Genomic DNA, 17,210 nt, shown 5'->3' with positions numbered 1-17,210 from the left:
GAGCGGGTATTCAGGCCAATGGGCGGACAGGGCGGTGGCGTGCAGGGGGCGGGCAGAGCAGCGGCAAAGGGCTGGATGGGGGCCTGGGGCGGAGTTTGAGTTAAGGTGGACTGGGAGAGATAGGGGCAGGAGAAAGGGGGGGAGAGAGGGACCGCGGCAGGTGAAGGGAGACAGAGAGAAGGAAAGAAGGAGGGAAAGGAGGAGGGTGGAAAAGGCTAGGAGAGCTAAGTAAGAGTTTGGAGGAAGGGGGCAAAAAAGGAGGGAGGGACCCATCTGCGCTCTGCAGGGACTGGCTGGACGAAGGGGTTGAAGTTTATGTCCTTATTGGGCGGAGGGAGGGGGACCTGGGGGGGCGGGTGAAAAACAGGAAGTGACCGAGGGTGTTGCTAAGTGTGGGGGGGGAGTTTGGGGGGTGGTAGGGGCGGGGGGAGGGAGGGGAGGGATGGGGGGAAAGCAAGCAGGAGGACAGGTGAGACAGCAGGACAGGTGAGGCGGGCCTCAGGGGGGGCGGGTGGGAGCCAGGTGAATGTACGGCTGTTGGCGGCCGAGGGGGGGCGGGCGGCAGGAGGAGGCAGAGGGCGGCGGAGGAGGAGCCCCCCAGCAGCGAGCGGCGAGCAACTGACCGCGGCCTTCTGACCAGGACCGGAGCAGGGCCCCAAGCCCCCGGGCCTGGTGGGGGACGCGCTTCTTCCCACACCCCGAGCCTCAGCAGCTCCAGCCAGCGGACCCGACGGCTGAGAGGTGAGTGTACCCCACTTTTGTCTCCTGGCTCGGGGTTCACTAGACTCGAGACTACTGCAGTGTCCTTCGTCCGTCCTGTAAGTGGGACCCCCACATACACACGCATGCAGATCAGATTCCCACCACTCCCCTTCCCTGTGCTTTCCCAACACCCCGGGTTTCTGAAATTGGTTTTAATTGGGAGGAAAGACAGAGAAGGAACTGCGGATGCCCCCCAACCCTGGGCGGAGGGTCCCCAGAAACTTTCTGTGCACTTCTCCTGGGATCAGACAGACAGGCGGCTTCGGGATGGAGAGGGGGTGAGGCGACGCTGAGCATTTCCCCAGTCTCCTTCGTGACTTTAGGGGGAGACCCCAGACCGGACCGAGTTGAGGGAATGGAAACGCTGACGGACTCTAACTAGGACAACGCGCACCCCCCCACCCCGCGCCCCCTGGCGCGGTGGGTTGGCCCCAGGCCAGTTGCATGGGGGTTGGGGGGGCGCAGGAGGAGCCGCTGCTTGGGGGAAAGTTACCGGCTGGACTACGGTTTCTTGCGCTTCCAGAGCCGCGCTCTCTCCAGCGGTAGCGGGGCTCAGCAACAACCTCCGAACCGACATAGAAGGACCTCTCTCTCCCCTGCCCCTCAATCCCACTCCCTTCCTTCAGGCTCCAGTACCGCCGCTACCTTTTCCACGCCAGCTCATGCCCCCAGAACCCGAGAGCCAGGGCGGGTGACTAGGAAGAATTCTCCTACCTACCACCCGTCCCCCCACCGGCGCCGGCGCACCTGCCCCAGCCCAGAGTGGGGGTCGCTACTGTGTTGTTGTAGAACCTACAGAGTGCGCCTGGCAGAAGGCTGCCATTCAAAGGGGTGGGGGGCGCTGCTTTCAATTTCCAGCTTTCTCTCCCTCCTCCCACCCCATCCCAAGTAAGAGAGCGACGTGTCCCGGCCAGAGCGAGGTGGGGGCGGGAGTGGGGGGGCGGCGTGGGCAGCGGGTTGTGCCCGGACACGTGCCTGCCCAGGCGCCCCGGCCCTGCTGGTGTTTAGAGAGAGGGCGGGTCCCCTGCCCCCCGCCCCGCACAACCCCCACGTATCAAAGGGCGGCTGAGACGTGGTGAGACCTCGGGGCGCCCTGGGGGGCGGGGGGGCGGGGAGCCTGGGTCCGGAGCAGGGGAGGGGCAGAGGCGCGGGTGCTAGCTGACCCACAGGAAACGAGCGCTGCTGACCTAGTTTGGGACACCGGAAGTGGGTGCTGGGGAGAGGGGGAGACCGGCAGGCTGTCCTGGCTTCCGGGCCAGGTGGAGGGTGTTCTTGAATTGACCCCCGCCCGAATGCCTTGGAGACCCCTAGCTGCAGCCGAGAACGGGAATGAGTCAGCGCAGCTATTCCTCCTTCCCCCAACTTATTCCTGGAGGAGGGAGACCGCTTATCAGGGGCGGGGGATCCAGATTGGGCTGTGAGGGGTTAAACCAGGATGGGAACTGTCTGTTCCCTAAGGGAGTATGTGTGAGTGCGGGGATGAGGCCTGGAGGATTATGGGGTTGCCTCCTGCTGCCCTACACACACCAACTGGTTTGGTCACCCCTGTACCCGCCTGGCACTGCTGGGAGAGCTGGCATGAAGTGGGCATCAGGTTGGGGAGGAGAGAGTGGGCATAAGGAGTGTTGCGCTGCACTAGAGAGGGACATACTTGTGACTATGTCTGCATGGTAGTTAGTGTTTCTCCTTAGCGGTAACTGGGGAGAAGGGCAGGGGGCTCCCCCTGGAGCAGCTGATGAAACAAGGAGAAATCTCTGTCAGTGCCTCTGTCCCTGGCCCCGGGGACCCCAGCTCCCGCAGCGTGCCTCTGTTACATGGTTGCTGTGGGCACAACACAACTAGCTGGCACCCCCAGACACTGTCCCCTCCCTTGGGTACCACACACCCCCAGCCTTGGCACAGGGGTCAAAAAGGGGTTAATACCACCAGAATGGGGCTCTGGGGAAGAAAGAAGGCAGTGCCCACTAGGCTCAGGTGTCAAGGAGACAGGCGTGCTCTAATGGGACTCTCATCACTACTCAGCCCTGGCTGATGTAGACCCCAGTATCTGGAAGACGGGTGCTGTCCCCTTCTTCTTCCCCATGGTGCCCCCTGGCACCCAGGGCCCCCAGCTCCTCCTTGGCCTAGTGCCTGCCCAGGGAGGGCGCGGCGGGCAGCGGGGGCTGGGCTAACAATGCACCATCAGGCCCTTTGTGTGCCTGCACTTGGCACCCTGGGGAAGGGTGGGGGAGGGGGCCCAGCAGGCATGGGGGGCGGAGCGCTCTGGGGTGGGGACAGTGAAGGCTGGGGGAGAGAAGCAGAGAATCAAAGCAGGTGGGGAGGAAAGGGAAGTAGGTCAGATAGGATGCCAGCCCCCCATTCCAAGCCAAGGCTGAGAAAACCAGCCCCTGATCCTATGGCTGCCTGGATGGCATCAGACTGAGGGACAGCCTAGGACTGGGCATTTCAGGTCAGAAGTCACTGCCCAGGGGACTGCTCAGATGGAGGAGGTTTGGCCTGGTACTGCCCCCTTCTTAATGGCTAAGAGACCCAATTCTTCTGGCCCAAGACCAAGGTCCCAAGATGAGTAGTGAATGGGCTCCAGGCAGGGCACTGCCCTCTGACAGAAGCCTCTGGGCCTGCTGCGGGGCTTCCTGCTTCTGTCCCGCTTGGCTCCCTGACCTTCCTGAGAGTTAAGACTGCCCTGACACCAGGCCTTAGGGCCTATGCCTGTTTTGGCCTAGGGCAGGAGAGAACAGTGGGGGAGGAAGGTGGGGACAGGCAGATGGATAGGACCCTGGCATGGGGTGTGCCCGCCCTGGCCTCTTCCCCCTCCTTGTGCTGAGTAAACTCGTGAGTAAACTTGACGTTTTGCCCGGACAGTTTGAAGTTGCCTCGCTGCCCCCTCCCCCCCACCTCTTGCCAACATAGAAGCAGCCAGGCGCCAAGGCGGGCCTGGGGGACTGGGAGGTAGGGGATAGAGCTGCTGTCATCCACCATCAAGTGTTTGGTGGGGTGGGGACAAGAAAGACCCCCACACCCAGCCAGGCCCAGGTCTTGGCAAGAATCTTGGCTGGGGCCTGCAAGCATCTGTCCCAGAGCCTTGGGGAGCCCAGGAGAAGTGACTTCAAAGCAGGTCCTCTGCCCACTTCTGACCTCCACCCCTACTAGGGAAAGGCACCCAGCTACCACCTGGCCCCCTGAATTGCCATCTTTAATATTCACTGGCACAGGGACAAAGCTACCTTTAACAAATTCCCCGGGGAGACCAGAGAGGGCTGCCCTCTTCATCCTGTCCCACAGCTTAGGATGGACATCTTAGCCCTCTCTTCCCTGAGGCCTCCAGATGCCATGGTTCTGCTCTGGAGGATAGCATTGTCATTTGCCAGCACTTGCCCTGACTACACCTGGCCTAACCCCACATATACTTCTACCATATTCACCATCAGGCCTAGCTCTGATCTCCCCAAGCCCCTTCCTTTGCCTGCTATCCTCCCCAGAACCAGTCAGCCTTCAGAGCTTCCCAGTCAGCAAATACCTATGCCAGATTCAAGGTTTGAAGGTGCCCCAGGCAAAAGAGGGCTAATGGCAGGCAAAAGAAACAGTGATCCCCCATAAATATATCAATTCGCTATCTTTTGACATCACTGATTCCTCTTCTTCCTCCTAGGCCAACAGAATGACATGGGGAAATGCCATCCCAGTCCCTGACAGGCCTCAGAGTGGGGCTCCCCCAGGCCTTTACTTTCGACCTCATGTCTCTGGCTTCAATTTCCTTCCTGTTTCCACCGTCCCCCCAACTCCTCCCCACCCATATGCCCCTTTCAACAGACATCCTCTCCTCCTTCCTTCCTCCTTTCCTCCCCCTTTGCCTGGGAGCAGGGGTCCTCTTTCCTCCACCATGGACATCCTAGCCTTTTACCTCTCCTTAAACCTAGTCCCCTTGGAGATTCATGACCAGGTCATCTGCCCTTCCCACCCATCAGCAAGGCTCTGGGGAAGAGGAGAACCCAGGGCTTCTCAAGGGGTACTACAACTCCCAAGGTACATACAAAGCAATTGTGGTGCACACTGGGAGTTGTAGTCCTTGAGCTCTCAATTTGGCTGAGTCTGGAAGTGTTTCTCGATGAGGGTGAAAACCAGAACTGGGATGGGTTGGAATGTGGGTACCCTCTGCATCCCCCCACTTTATTCTTGCTATTGCATTGCCATGGGATGCCATGTACCTATGACTGACATCCATCTCCCTTGCTGAGACATGCTACCCGTCCTCACCTTAGGGCCCCACCCAAAAGATGCCCACACCCTGCCCTGCTGTCCCTGGCAGGGGTGAAACAGAGGGGCCCCATGAACTCCCTCCCTGCCCCCTGCCCTCTAGGCTGGTTCCCTCCCTTTATGGGGATCAAAGGGCAGAGAGCAGCCCCACCCCACTCCCTCGCAGGCTGCAGGCACTAGGGCTCTCAGGAATTGCAGGGACTTTGGTGCCCAAGCAAATGCTTGGGCAGGGGGAATGCCGGGAGGTTGGCACCTGGTGGTAGGGAGAGACACTGGCCCCCACCCTGGGGTGTGGAGCCTTCATTAACTGCTCACAGGGCTGTCCCTTGCCTCCTAGGCTCTCCCTGTGTAGGCCCTGACCAGTGTGCTACCTCTTGAGGGGGCGGCTTGAGAACAGGGTCTTAGGCCTTATCTGTAGGGCCTAGGGACCTGGGCCCGTCAGACTGGCACCAAGGCACAGGGTGACCCTCCCCCACCTCAGGCCCACAGTTGGCATGGGGCGCTGGGAGCAGGGGGGTAGGAGGGAGAGGAGGGCAGGACTGCCAGCATCCTGGTGGGTAGGTGCCAACCGGGCCGGGAGCTGGTGAGGGGCAGCAGGCCAGCGGCATTGAGCCAGCAGCTGTTGGGGGAAAGGGGAGGGGATACTTTAGGGGGCATTTCTATGGTACCCCCAAGCCTAGCAGGACTTGGGATGGCCTAGTGTCTGGGGGACACTAGGGCACTCCTCATTCCAGGAATAAGGGACCCCAGGAGTTGTTTAAGTGAAACTTGGTGGCCCATCCATGTCTGGGCTCAGAGCCCTCCTGAGTTGCCCCTCAGGCCCAGGCGGGTCCCACCCAACCGGCCAGGGTGGCAGCAGCTTGCGCAAGGGATGGGGCTAGGCACTTCCCAGCAGATGCCCCCTCCCGGCTCCTTCCTCTTTCGGTGCCCACAGCTCCCCCAATCTGTCTATCCCCCTCAGGCCAGCTCTGTTCCCCCTGATCCCCCTGGCTATTGGGGGCTGGCATGAGCGCTGCCCCCTGGCCTGGTTGGCAGGGGTTGGTGCCCAGGCGAGGAACTGTGGTATGTGAGTGGGTTTGGGGTGAGGCTATGGGGAGGGCGGGGTACCGCCTTGCCCAGCCCCTGAGGGCCCCAGCCCAGTACAAGGTAGGGAGAATTCGGCCAGCTCCCAGGGGGACTGAGGAGCCTGCTGGGGTCTAGAGGGCCTCCTTGTGGTCCCCATCCCACATATTCTGAGGGGCTGGGACCCAGGCACCTGTCACCCCTGGCACTGACTGTCCAGGGTTCCCCTCCTCCCTCTTCTGGCCACTGCTGCCTCTGTCCCCTCCCCTCCCTTCTTCCTTCTCCTGGTCCCACCTCCAGTAGCCTCTCCCATTGCTCCTCCTCATCTCTGTCCTCCTGGACTGTCCCAGCTCCTACCTTTCCTACCCCTCACCTTTTTCCTCTTTTAGGACTGAGTAAGGACAGGAGCGGGTGGGTTCTGCTGGGGCTTCAGGCACCACAGGCAGAGACTCTGGGCCCTCTCCCACGCCGCCAGCCCTCCGGTAACCCCTCCCTCCAAGCTGGGGGGAGGGGGGACAGCACCCAGAGGGTTAAGGCTGTAGGGGGGAGGGGCTGGGCCAGGTCGTGGGCGGCCCCTTTGAAGGAGGGAGCTGGAGCGGGGAACAGCCACCCTACCTCCCCCCAAGCCTGGCCCTCCCCCACCTGTCCCAACCTGCTGCCCCCAGGGGCCAGGAGGAGTTGCCGCCAGGCCCCTCAGCATTCAGGTGAGTAGGCCCTGCTCTGGCTTGGGAGATCAGGCCCCAGGGGGGCTTGGAGGCCTAGAATTAGCCAAGGGTCAGAGGACTGAAAAACAGGCCAGGAAGAGGGTGCCCAGACTTCACCAGAGCGTTTAGGGAACTGAGGGCTTGAGAAGCGGGAATGTGGGGAGGCTTCAGTGTCTAAGGGGACCCGAGCGGATCGGGAGAGGCAGAAGAGCAGCCTATAGGGACTGAGTGATTGCTGGGCCAGGCCAGAAGGCTGGTCAGGCTGGCAGAGAGCCGGGCTCCGGAGATCGGGCTGGGGTGTCCTCTGGGGCTGGGGGGCTCAGGTTTCTGCTGGCGGCTTGGCGGGTGTGGGGTTACCAGCCAGCTCGGTTACCCAGCTGGAGACACTAGGCTGGGGGGAGGGGGTGGGCACAGGGCAGACCCTGGCACCTTGTGCGGTCTCCTCAGGCCCTAAGGGGAGCTGGCACTGTCCAGGCAGACCCTGCTGAGAATCCTGATGGCCAGAGTCTGTCCAAGTGGACAATTGCCTGGTCCAGGGTGGGCACCCTCCGGGGAAAGTCCAGCAGCTCCAGGGCTGGAAACTCTGACGGGCAGAGAGGCACAGGTTGTCCCTCCACCCCCACCCCACATCCGCTCTCGCTGCAAACCCCCCTCCACCACTCATTCTCCCCAACTGCCTCCCAAATTTTGGTCCCCTGCTTCATCCAAAAGTGGGGCGTGGATGCCCTAAACTCAACCATCTTTTGGCAAGACCAGGTGTTGGGCAGGCCTGGCCCCTGATTTAATTCCTCTGCCTCTCTCCACTCCTCACATGCCTGGGGAGAAAGGAAGGGATGCTCGAAGCAAGGGGCCAATGGAGAAAGTGGAGAGGTTTGAGCAAGAGAGAACCAAGGGGAAGAGAAAGGAGAGGCGGGGACAGTTCCTGGGAGGAGGCCTAGGGACACTGATGTGGTGGAGAGGGTGCGGAGTTCAAGGAGGGCTGAAGGAAGGAATGCAAAGGGTGGACTTGAGGAGGGAAGACAAGGGTCGAAGGAGGCAATGAGGGGACAGAACAAGGAGGCCAAGAGAAGGGCAAGATTGAGGGCTGGCTGATGGCAGGGAATACCCAAAGGTAGTGGTGCGAAGGCTGGGAGGGTTGCCCCCATTCCTTCCTCCGCCATCTTTTATCTCCCTCATATTTCCCTTGATGGAGACTAAGGGGCTATGGGCAAGGGCTTGTGTCATGGAAAGAAAATGTAGGGAAGCATTAAGGTCTACCTCATTTCAGGAGCCCCAGAACCAGGACTGGGGGATTTGGAGCTGGGCAGAGACTTAACCCCCACAGCACCGGGAAGCAGCCAACTCCCCTCGCCTCCTTCCCCCTTCGTGGCTTGCGGTCTCTCTTCCCCGCCTCGGCCCCCAGGAAGTGTGAGTGCTGGGGGTGGTGAGGTTAGGAGGGGAAGCGTCATATGGGGGATGGGGAAGGCATGCACAAGCTTGGAGGGGCTGGGGTGGGGAGAGAAGAGCTCCATAAATGTCAGAGCATCCCTGGGCAAAGAACCTCTTCTTTGAAACTCTTCTAGTCCTCATGTGAGAAGAGGCTCAGCCCCTTTACCTTCCCTCCCCAACTGGGCAATCCAGATGGCTTCGGCCCCTGGGCCCCAGAGGCCCTGAGAAGTGGTGGAGGAAGCTGGAGAATAAGGATTCCTGGGTCCCTGAGGACTTTGGACTGGCTGTCCAATTTCCCCACCCCCCTGGTCCAGATGCAGGCCAAAGCCCTGGCTTCGTGCAAACTTAGTTCCAAAAAAACAGGAAGAGAACCTGAGGCTGGAGTTGGGGTGGGGGTTGGAGGGAGAAAGGAGACAGAAGTAAGGGGGAGGGGTGGCCAGCCAAGGCACCAGGAGCATTAGCAAGAGCCTCAGGTTCTCCATCATCCCTGGCAGGAAGATGTTACAGCCTGGTCCTCATCCTCCCTCACCCCAAGCTGCTGCTCCTGGAGAAGCCTGGCCAGGCCCCTCTCAGGCTCCCTGGCAGAGCCTAGAGGTAGGGGCCTTGGAACCTGGGGAGGGGGGGCTCTGTGTGCCCGTGTCTCAGGCCCATATCTATTTTCTCCGCCGCTAATCCTGGTTCTGCCTGCTGCCCCCCACACTAAGCCTCACTCCCCTAATCCCCAGGGTGGGGAAAGGGGGGCCAGCTTTACTCAGCTGCCCTGTTCAGGGCCTCCTATCCCTGCCCTTCGGCTGGCGCAAGCCAGCAGTGTTGGCCCTAGTGGCCCCCAGCCCTGCACTGGACCCTGCCTGAGGTCAGCACCTGGAAAGAGTTCCCGTCTCCCTTTTCTTTCCAAGACCGGGCCAGTGGCCTCCACCTTTTGGTTCCTTGGTGCTGGACATACCCTGCCAGGTGCCCTTGAGCACTGAAGGGTAGGTGATAGGCACTCCCACCTTTACCCCCTCCCAACTTTCTCACCCTGAAGTCTTCCCCCAACCAAAGATAGGGCAGGCTTGACTCAGGGCCCAGTTTCAAGAGAGCTGCCCACCGGCTTGGCCGGTCTAGCAGGCCTGACAGTGAGGGGAGCCTGGGGGGGTGGCGGGAAAGAGGGGAGTGATGGGGCGGGGCCCCCAGTTCTTCCCCCTACCAGGCAAACAGACCAAACAGACCTTGCCCGGTTCCCTGGCACAGCTGCACCCCCAACCACCACACACGCCCATGCCCACAAGGTCTTAGCAAGAGGGGGCATGCCAGACTGGGTGGGGATGGGCCGCCTTCATGGGGCGTCAGGGGACTGGGCCCTCTGGGATGCAGAGGTGGGAAAGGTGCCCAAGGTAGGGTGGGCACCCTGGCACCAGTGCCCTACCCTGGCAGAAAGAAAGGGGATGCCTTCGCCCCACCCATCCCTCCCAGATGATGGGCCTAGGAGGGCCCCTTGGCCTGGTTGGCACCACCATAGCTCCAGGTGGCACCTATATTGGCATGGGTGCTAGAGCCTTGGGTAAGGGTTAGGGGAGTTTCCCAGAAGCTAGAGAACCTTATGAACACCCTCTCCTTCCCACGCATGTCCTCTGCCTCTCCCCCTCTTTCACTGCTACCTCTTGGCCATGGGCATTGGATTTGGGCCTAAGGAGTTAAACACCCACCCTTGCCCAATCCCTGTGTGAGTTGCGTGGTGAACGAGCCTGAGCCTGTGACCTGACAGTGAGGTCAGCCAATCAGCGCCCCCACCACACCAAGTTGCCACGGAGACTGGCCCTGGGGTGGGAGAAAGGAGGCGGGCTTAGCAGCGGGAATGGGTGGGGTGGGCAGGGAAGGAGGGAGAGGGATGGGGTGAGCCACATGCCTGCCAGTGCCCAGCTCCCAGCCAATGGACAGCGAGGACAGCCCCACCCATCCCCCTTAGGAAGGACAGGATCCACTTGGGCCCAGGAGGGTGCCTACTGCTGCTTAAGTGGCTACAGCCACTGTTGCTGCTGCTCCTCCTGCTGCTGCTGCCCACCTGGTTTTTGTTTGTTCCCAAGTCTGGGGGCCATTTGCCACTTGTACCATTTGTAAAGTACAGTCAGGAGGATTAAAGGGAGCAGGGAGAGCTCTCAGATGGCTTGGTTCCTAGGGAGAGAAGTGGTTTGAGGACTTAAGGTGGAAACAGGTGGGCTATCTAAGGGTGCCTAGGTGTGGCTTACAAGCAAAGATGGACATGCGGGTGCTGCTCACCTAAGGTTTCTGTGCAGGAGCCCTGGCCTTGCAATGAAGGGGGCAGGCAGGGAGGCAGACACAGAGAATGCAGTTCTTGTCTCCTAAAGAGAAAATTTGTGGCTTAACTCCCCCATTCATTCCCCCACCCCCCCCAAAAAAACCTTTCCCCATCAATGGCCAGGGCTGAACAGCTGCTGACGTGGCAGAGGGGACACTGACAAAATGTCAGTGGGACTTGCCCTAAGGATCAATAGGGGTAGTCTTTAATATTACATATGAGGAACAGGCCTCCTCAGGAAAGGAAGTGACTTATCCAAAGTCATGTAGCTAGTAGTAGCCTGGTTCCCTCAGGGTGATTTGAGGGAGGGAGGCTGACCTGTCCCCAAGTAGTTTTCTTAACAGAGGCCATCTGTATAGTGGAATCTGACCTCAGGCTAGGCCAAGGCCAGAACACTTATTGAATCCCCACTGCGTATCAGGCACTGTGCCATATTTGGTCTCATTTAACCCTCACCACAACCCTAGGAGTCAGGTGGAATTATCCTATATTACAGACGAGGAAGGCGGCTCGGAGATTAAATCACTTGTTTAAGGTCATGGAGCTAACTGGTGGCAGAGACAGGATTCAAACTCAAACCTGGCTGACTCCAGAGCCCAGCTCTTTCCAGGCCCCAGCACTGTCTCCAGTTGCTCCAGACCCACAAAATGTCAGGGCTGAAGGGCTGAGCCATTGGGGCCACTACTTCCACCCCGTCCTTGCACAGCTGAGGAAATGGAAGCACAGAGAGAAATGACTTTCCCAAGGTCATTCAGCAAGATAGTAGCAGAGCCAGGATTTAAAGCAGGTCTCACCCCCTTCCAGGCCGCAACCCCTGCCCACACCTCTGCCAGCCTTGGGATGGCTGGCTGCTCTGCACCCACCTCCTGTGGCTGGGCGTTGGAGGATAAAGGATAGAGAGCAGGACCAAGGCCCTCTGGAGATGTGGCTCTCCTGGAATACGGAGAGAGGGGTGGCAGTAGCTAAGGGGGAGTTGGGGGGTGGGACTGGAACTTGGCCTATTGGCAGTGGGGGAGGGGGCGGGGGCGATGCTTATCTGTGCGGGGCAGGAAGCAACCGCGCCAGCCAGTGACACCCCAGCAAAGGGTGGCTGCTCCTTGGCCCCATGGGGGAGGGGAGGATGTGGGGGGAGGGATGCTGGGAGCTGTGTTTCCCGTTTGGCCTCAAGAAGCGGGGGATCTAGAAGGGGAGATGAACCTTTGGTAGCCAGGGGATGGGCACGAGGAGGAAGAGGATGATGCTTGGAAGCTGCCTTCTCTTGTTTGCATATGTTTTACAGTGTCCTAGCCGCTTTGGAGAGAGATAACTTGAGTTAAAGCACCTGTCGGTGCCTGGCCTCCAGCAGATCTTGGTCCAGTGTGAGTCTGAACTCTCTCATTGGCCTCTCCCCAGGTTATGAGGAGGTTTCACTACAAAGACCGTTACCTCACTTTTCAAATGACTGAGGCCAGCTGCCAGTACCACCCCCGGTCCTTCAGCCAGTTCTTTATGAAGCCTGAACCAGGACCCAGGCATCTTAGCTCCCAGTCCACTGCTCCTTCCAAAGAGATGGGGAAGGGGGCAGGTGACACAGATGGACCTCTATGAAAAGGCCAGAAAGGCAGGGCTCCTGCTGCCACAGAGGCAGAATAGAATAGTGTAGTGGTTAGGAACAAGGACCGGGCCCACTGCCTGAGTTCGAACACTGTTCTGCACTTAAGTTGGAAAATCACTTCACCTGTCTGAACCTCAGTTTCCTTGTCTGTGAAACGATGATCATACTTCGGAGGGTTTTGGAAGATGAAATGAGTGTAAAGTACTCAGAAGGGTGACTGGCATGTAGTCATCCTTCAATAAGTATTGGCTAAAGTTGGTCCTCTTTCCCCAGACCCCTATGGGCTGAGCACTTTTAACCTCCCCTCTGTTTGACTCTGCAGGAGAAGATGGGGAGCCCCGAGGATGACCTGATTGGGATTCCATTCCCGGACCACAGCAGTGAGCTCCTGAGCTGCCTCAATGAGCAGCGCCAGCTGGGCCACCTATGTGACCTCACCATCCGGACGCAGGGCCTTGAATACCGCACCCACAGGGCTGTGCTAGCTGCCTGTAGCCACTACTTCAAGAAGCTATTCACTGAGGGCGGTGGCGGAGCTGTCATGGGGGCTGGGGGCAGCGGGACGACCGCTGGGGGAGCAGGGGCAGGCGTGTGTGAGCTGGACTTTGTAGGGCCAGAGGCACTAGGCGCCCTCCTTGAATTTGCCTATACAGCCACACTGACCACCAGCAGCGCCAACATGCCAGCTGTGCTCCAGGCTGCCCGCCTGCTGGAGATCCCGTGTGTCATCGCTGCTTGCATGGAGATTCTGCAGGGCAGTGGGCTAGAAGCTCCCAGCCCAGACGAGGATGACTGTGAGCGAGCCCGCCAGTATCTACAGGCCTTTGCCACAGCCACAGCCTCTGGAGTTCCCAATGGTGAAGAGAGTCCTCCACAGGTGGCCCTCCCACCACCTCCACCACCGCCACCTCGGCCTGTTGCCCGCCGCAGCCGCAAGCCCCGGAAAGCTTTCCTGCAAACCAAGGGGGCCAGAGCAAACCACCTAGTCCCTGAGGTGCCCGCAGTACCCGCCCATCCCTTGACCTATGAGGAGGAGGAGGTGGCGGGTAGAGTGGGCAGCAGTGGGGGCAGTGGGCTGGGGGACAGCTACAGCCCTCCCACAGGAACCGCCTCCCCTCCTGAGGGGCCCCAGGGCTACGAACCCTGTGAGGGTGAGGAAGAAGAAGAGGAGCTGGTATATCCCCCAGCCTATGGGCTGGCGCAGGGTGGCGGGCCCCCGCTGTCCCCAGAGGAGCTGGGCTCAGATGAGGATGCCATCGATCCTGACCTGATGGCCTACCTAAGCTCCCTGCACCAGGACAACCTGGCACCAGGCCTGGACGGCCAAGACAAGCTGGTGCGCAAACGCCGCTCCCAGATGCCTCAGGAGTGTCCTGTCTGCCACAAGATCATCCATGGGGCAGGCAAACTGCCTCGCCACATGAGGACCCACACAGGCGAGAAGCCCTTTGCCTGCGAGGTCTGCGGTGTTCGATTCACCCGGTGAGCAGCAAGTGGGGAAGGGCCTGGCAGGGGCCGTCGGTAGGGGACAGGGTGGGAGGAGAGGGGGAAGGAGTTAGGAGACCCGAGGTGGAGGTAGGTGGTCATGGAGGGACTGGGACATGAGTGGGTTACTGGAATGAGGAGAGCAGAATAAAACAAGCCAGCGGGGGGTGGGTCTGGAGCATGAAGGATTTGGTGCCCAGGAGGGCAGTGCTGGAAGCAGAAGAGTGGATAATGGCAAGGCCTAGTTAAGCTAGAGGTAAGCCAGCAGGGTATCCTGGGGCAATAGTGGGGTAACAAATGGTGAGGGACAGGGATGGGACAAGGCCAGGGTGGTATGACCAGAAGGAGCCAGGGATCCCATCCTGAACACCTCCCTGCCCCTCACCCCTGCCTGTGCCAGGAACGACAAGCTGAAGATCCACATGCGGAAGCACACGGGAGAGCGCCCCTACTCGTGCCCGCATTGCCCAGCCCGCTTCCTGCACAGCTACGACCTCAAGAACCACATGCACCTGCATACGGGGGACCGGCCCTATGAGTGCCACCTGTGCCACAAGGCTTTCGCCAAGGAGGACCACCTGCAGCGCCACCTCAAAGGCCAGAACTGCCTGGAGGTGCGCACCCGACGGCGCCGCAAGGACGATGCACCACCCCACTACCCGCCACCCTCTACCGCTGCTGCATCCCCCGCTGGCCTCGACCTCTCCAATGGCCACCTGGACACCTTCCGCCTCTCTCTAGCTCGATTCTGGGAGCAGTCAGCCCCCACCGGGCCCCCGGTCTCTACCCCGGGGCCCCCTGATGACGATGAGGAGGAAGGGGCACCCACCACCCCCCAGGCTGAAGGTGCCATGGAGTCCTCTTAAAGAGGGACGAGGGCCAGGCTGAAGCAGCACAAGGCCGGGGACACCCATGCCAAGCAGTGGGAGCACGCAGGACAGACACAGCAGGGGTCTGGGGCACGGAGCCTTGCTGGTGTCAGCATCAGCCCTTCCTCCCAGAGCCCTCATTCCAATTCCAAGCTAAGAAGGTATTGGGGCAGAGGCTCCCCAAATTGGGGTGATCCCCCAAGGAGTGATACATATATTGTGTATATATTTACAGCTCTATTGTAAAAGTGGGGTCCCTGTCCCCAGCTGCTCCTGGGGAGTAGAAGCAATAATGTATTTCTGATTTGTGGGTCCCACTTCGGCTATGCGGGTTTCTAGGGGGTGGGGGCTTGGGACCAAAGCCTTGCCCCGCCCCTATGCCCCTTGGGGGTTTTGGCTGTGTAAGGGGGTGAAGGACTGCCCCTCCCTTCCGAGACCCCTCCTTCCTGGTTTCTGTTCCTTTTTCCTGGCAGTGAATTATGCAAAGGGGGCCGGCGAAGGAAGGGTAGGTGGGGGAAAGCCAGGTGGAAGCTTGAAAGACTGGGGGACTGGGCCTGTAAGGAAGGAGCCATCCCAGTCCCCCTCCGCCCTGCTCCCGGCGCTGAGTCATGGGGTCGCGGAGAAGAAGGGGGCAGGGTGGCCCGATTGGCTCGCCCGCCCCTGGGGGCAGTGGAGAGGGGCCCCGCCCAGCTAGGGGAGCCGCTCCGTTCCACTCCCCTCCCTGTCCCTCCCTCCCCGCGGCCCTGGGCAGGGAATGTCTTGTTCCCGCCGCTCCCTCCCCGGGGCCAGAGGGCAGGGCGGGCCGGGCGGCGTCCTACCCTCTTCTCCTCCTCCCCATCTCCTCCCCGCCCAGGTGCGAGCCGGAGCCGCCGCCACCGCTGCCGCCCCTGACTCACGCCGCCCCCGGGCTGGCGCAGCGAAGGGTGTGGGACAGGGTGAGGGGTTGGAAGAGCCTTGTGGAGAGCGGGCGAGCCGGCGCCATCTGGCGGCCATGCCCTGAGCGGGCGAGCGCCCCCCGCGGCCACTGGAGCGAGCTGTCTTTACTCTCCTCAGCCACCCCAGCTGGTGAGCGGCGCCCCCCTTGTCAAGGCAGTGGGCACAGAACTTCTCGCTTGGCCGCAGGGAAAGGGGCTGCGGACCTGTGGGAAAGTGATCCCCTTCCCAGATCCTTGCCAGCTGGGCTTCCTGTCAGGCAGGGGAGAATAATCCCCTCACTCTTCTCTTAGGATTGAATCCACCCCCATTCTGTACATAGCCTCTTCTGTTGGTCTTGTTGAAATCTAGTTTCAGATTTTTAACTACCCAATTCTGCTGGGGGTGGGGGACACCCCCCCTTCCTCGCTGGGTGCTGGACCCCTTTTGCAGCCTGGGCTCTGCCTTGCACTATTTCCCCTTCCTGGCCTGACGGCTCCTCCCCCTCCTTAAAAGGGGCAGGTTCAGGGGCCCGGTGCTCTTCCTCCCTTCCATGCACCCCCATGCCCATTTGCACAGCTGCCCAGGTACCCCTAACAGTGGGGAGGGGTCACAGGGAGGGGGTAGCGGGACCAGTCCCTGTATCTATTTAAAAAGTGATGATGTAATATATTGGGGTGGCGGGGAGGTCGGGTTGTCCTGGGCCTCATCTTAGCATTTCAGGTGATGGGGGGAGCCCAGGGCTGGGGAGACCTGGGGCCCAGCCCCAGAGAGTGGGGACAATGTGGCCTCCTTTCTCCCTACTTTCGGCTTTCCCAGTCAGTGCCTTAGGGGGAGAGGCACTCCCCCCCTCCTATTCCCTTCCCCCCATCCCAACCCCCCCACCAAGGGTGTAAGCGACAGGAAGAAATAATAATAATTTAAGATTCACACTTGTGTCCACTTTTGGTTTATTTGGGGGGTGGGTGGGAAGGATCAGGAAGAGAGGGAGGTGAGAGAGGGACTGAGGGTTCTGAAGCTGGAGTGGGGGCTGCTTTGGGGGTGGAGGATGTCTCAGGTGGTCTGTGGGGCTCAGGGCTGGTGAGAATGCTAATAAGCTGATGGGCTTCAGGTAAGGGCTGCTGCCCGTGCTTCCTCTGCTGAGGCCCCTTCTCCTCATCCAGGTCACTAGTGAGGAGAGGAAGGGGGTGGCCGGATCACCCACCTTCTGTCTTCACAGGTGCATCCCTGCCCCCTGCCCTGCCCCATCTGTTCAGATCCAGCTCCTGTTCTTTATGAGGAACTCCTGCTCTCTCAGACCCACGAGGCGTACCAGCCCATGGCTGTAGATATTTTCTGATTTTAGGCTGATGCTGAGCAGGGGCAGTGACTTGCCTGAGGCCACATGGCTAGGAAGGGCAGAACCACTAGTGACCTCAGTGGTCACACCTGCTCAAGGCTCAAGCTGTCCCCTCTGCTGACCCAGCTTATCCTTTCACTGGGCCCTCTAGAACCTCTGAAAAGAAAGCTTTGCTTCCCCTTCAACCTATCCACTCATCACGACCTCCACCACCCCATTCACACTGGAATGTGCCCAGTGGACAGTTTTCTTTGCAGTCCTCCCAAGAGGAGGCAGCTTAACCTTCTCAAACCCAGCTGGCCCCTAGTGATTTTTGCAAAGCCCCTGGCTGCCACGACAGCTATACCACCAGTGCTGTGGCTGTCTCCTCAGGCCTGCCAGACACCTGCCACATCTGTTTAAGATGCCGGCTCTGGACTCCTGCTGTTTGTATGGTCCTACAACCTCCTCATTAGAGGACCCATCCAATTTTCTGGCCTCTCAATCCCTAACCTCCTTGGTCCTA

General features: G+C 60.2%; 2 protein-coding genes across 13 annotated transcripts in view; one reads left to right on the top strand and one right to left on the bottom strand.

The window, feature by feature from the left end:
* Positions 1–356: 356 nt before the first annotated feature.
* On the top strand, positions 357–16,296 carry ZBTB7B (zinc finger and BTB domain containing 7B). Of its 12 annotated transcripts, none has more exons than XM_033197258.1 (6): positions 373–469; positions 641–741; positions 8,050–8,189; positions 8,705–8,804; positions 12,423–13,582; positions 13,986–16,269. In XM_033197258.1, the coding sequence occupies exons 4-6, from the start codon at positions 8,709–8,711 to the stop codon at positions 14,449–14,451; spliced, it is 1,722 nt and encodes a 573-aa protein (XP_033053149.1). In that variant the 5' UTR covers positions 373–469; positions 641–741; positions 8,050–8,189; positions 8,705–8,708; the 3' UTR covers positions 14,452–16,269. The 12 variants fall into 12 exon arrangements, with proteins under 12 accessions (XP_033053148.1, XP_033053149.1, XP_033053158.1 ...); XM_033197259.1 differs by having other exon boundaries at positions 466–486; positions 13,986–14,747; XM_033197257.1 differs by lacking the exon at positions 8,705–8,804 and having other exon boundaries at positions 357–486.
* Positions 16,269–17,210, bottom strand: part of DCST2 (DC-STAMP domain containing 2) — a 15,430-nt gene continuing 14,488 nt past the window's right edge. Inside the window, 1 exon segment of the mRNA XM_033197255.1 lies at positions 16,269–16,533. Coding sequence (XP_033053146.1) covers positions 16,317–16,533 — 217 coding nt within the window. The 3' untranslated portion in view covers positions 16,269–16,316.

The sequence above is a fragment of the Trachypithecus francoisi genome, unplaced genomic scaffold (genome assembly GCF_009764315.1).
Source record: "Trachypithecus francoisi isolate TF-2019V2 unplaced genomic scaffold, Tfra_2.0 Lachesis_group5, whole genome shotgun sequence".
Classification (NCBI taxonomy): domain Eukaryota; kingdom Metazoa; phylum Chordata; class Mammalia; order Primates; family Cercopithecidae; genus Trachypithecus; species Trachypithecus francoisi.
Note: the sequence above shows the minus strand (reverse complement) of the source record. Positions and strands in the feature narration are given on the sequence as shown.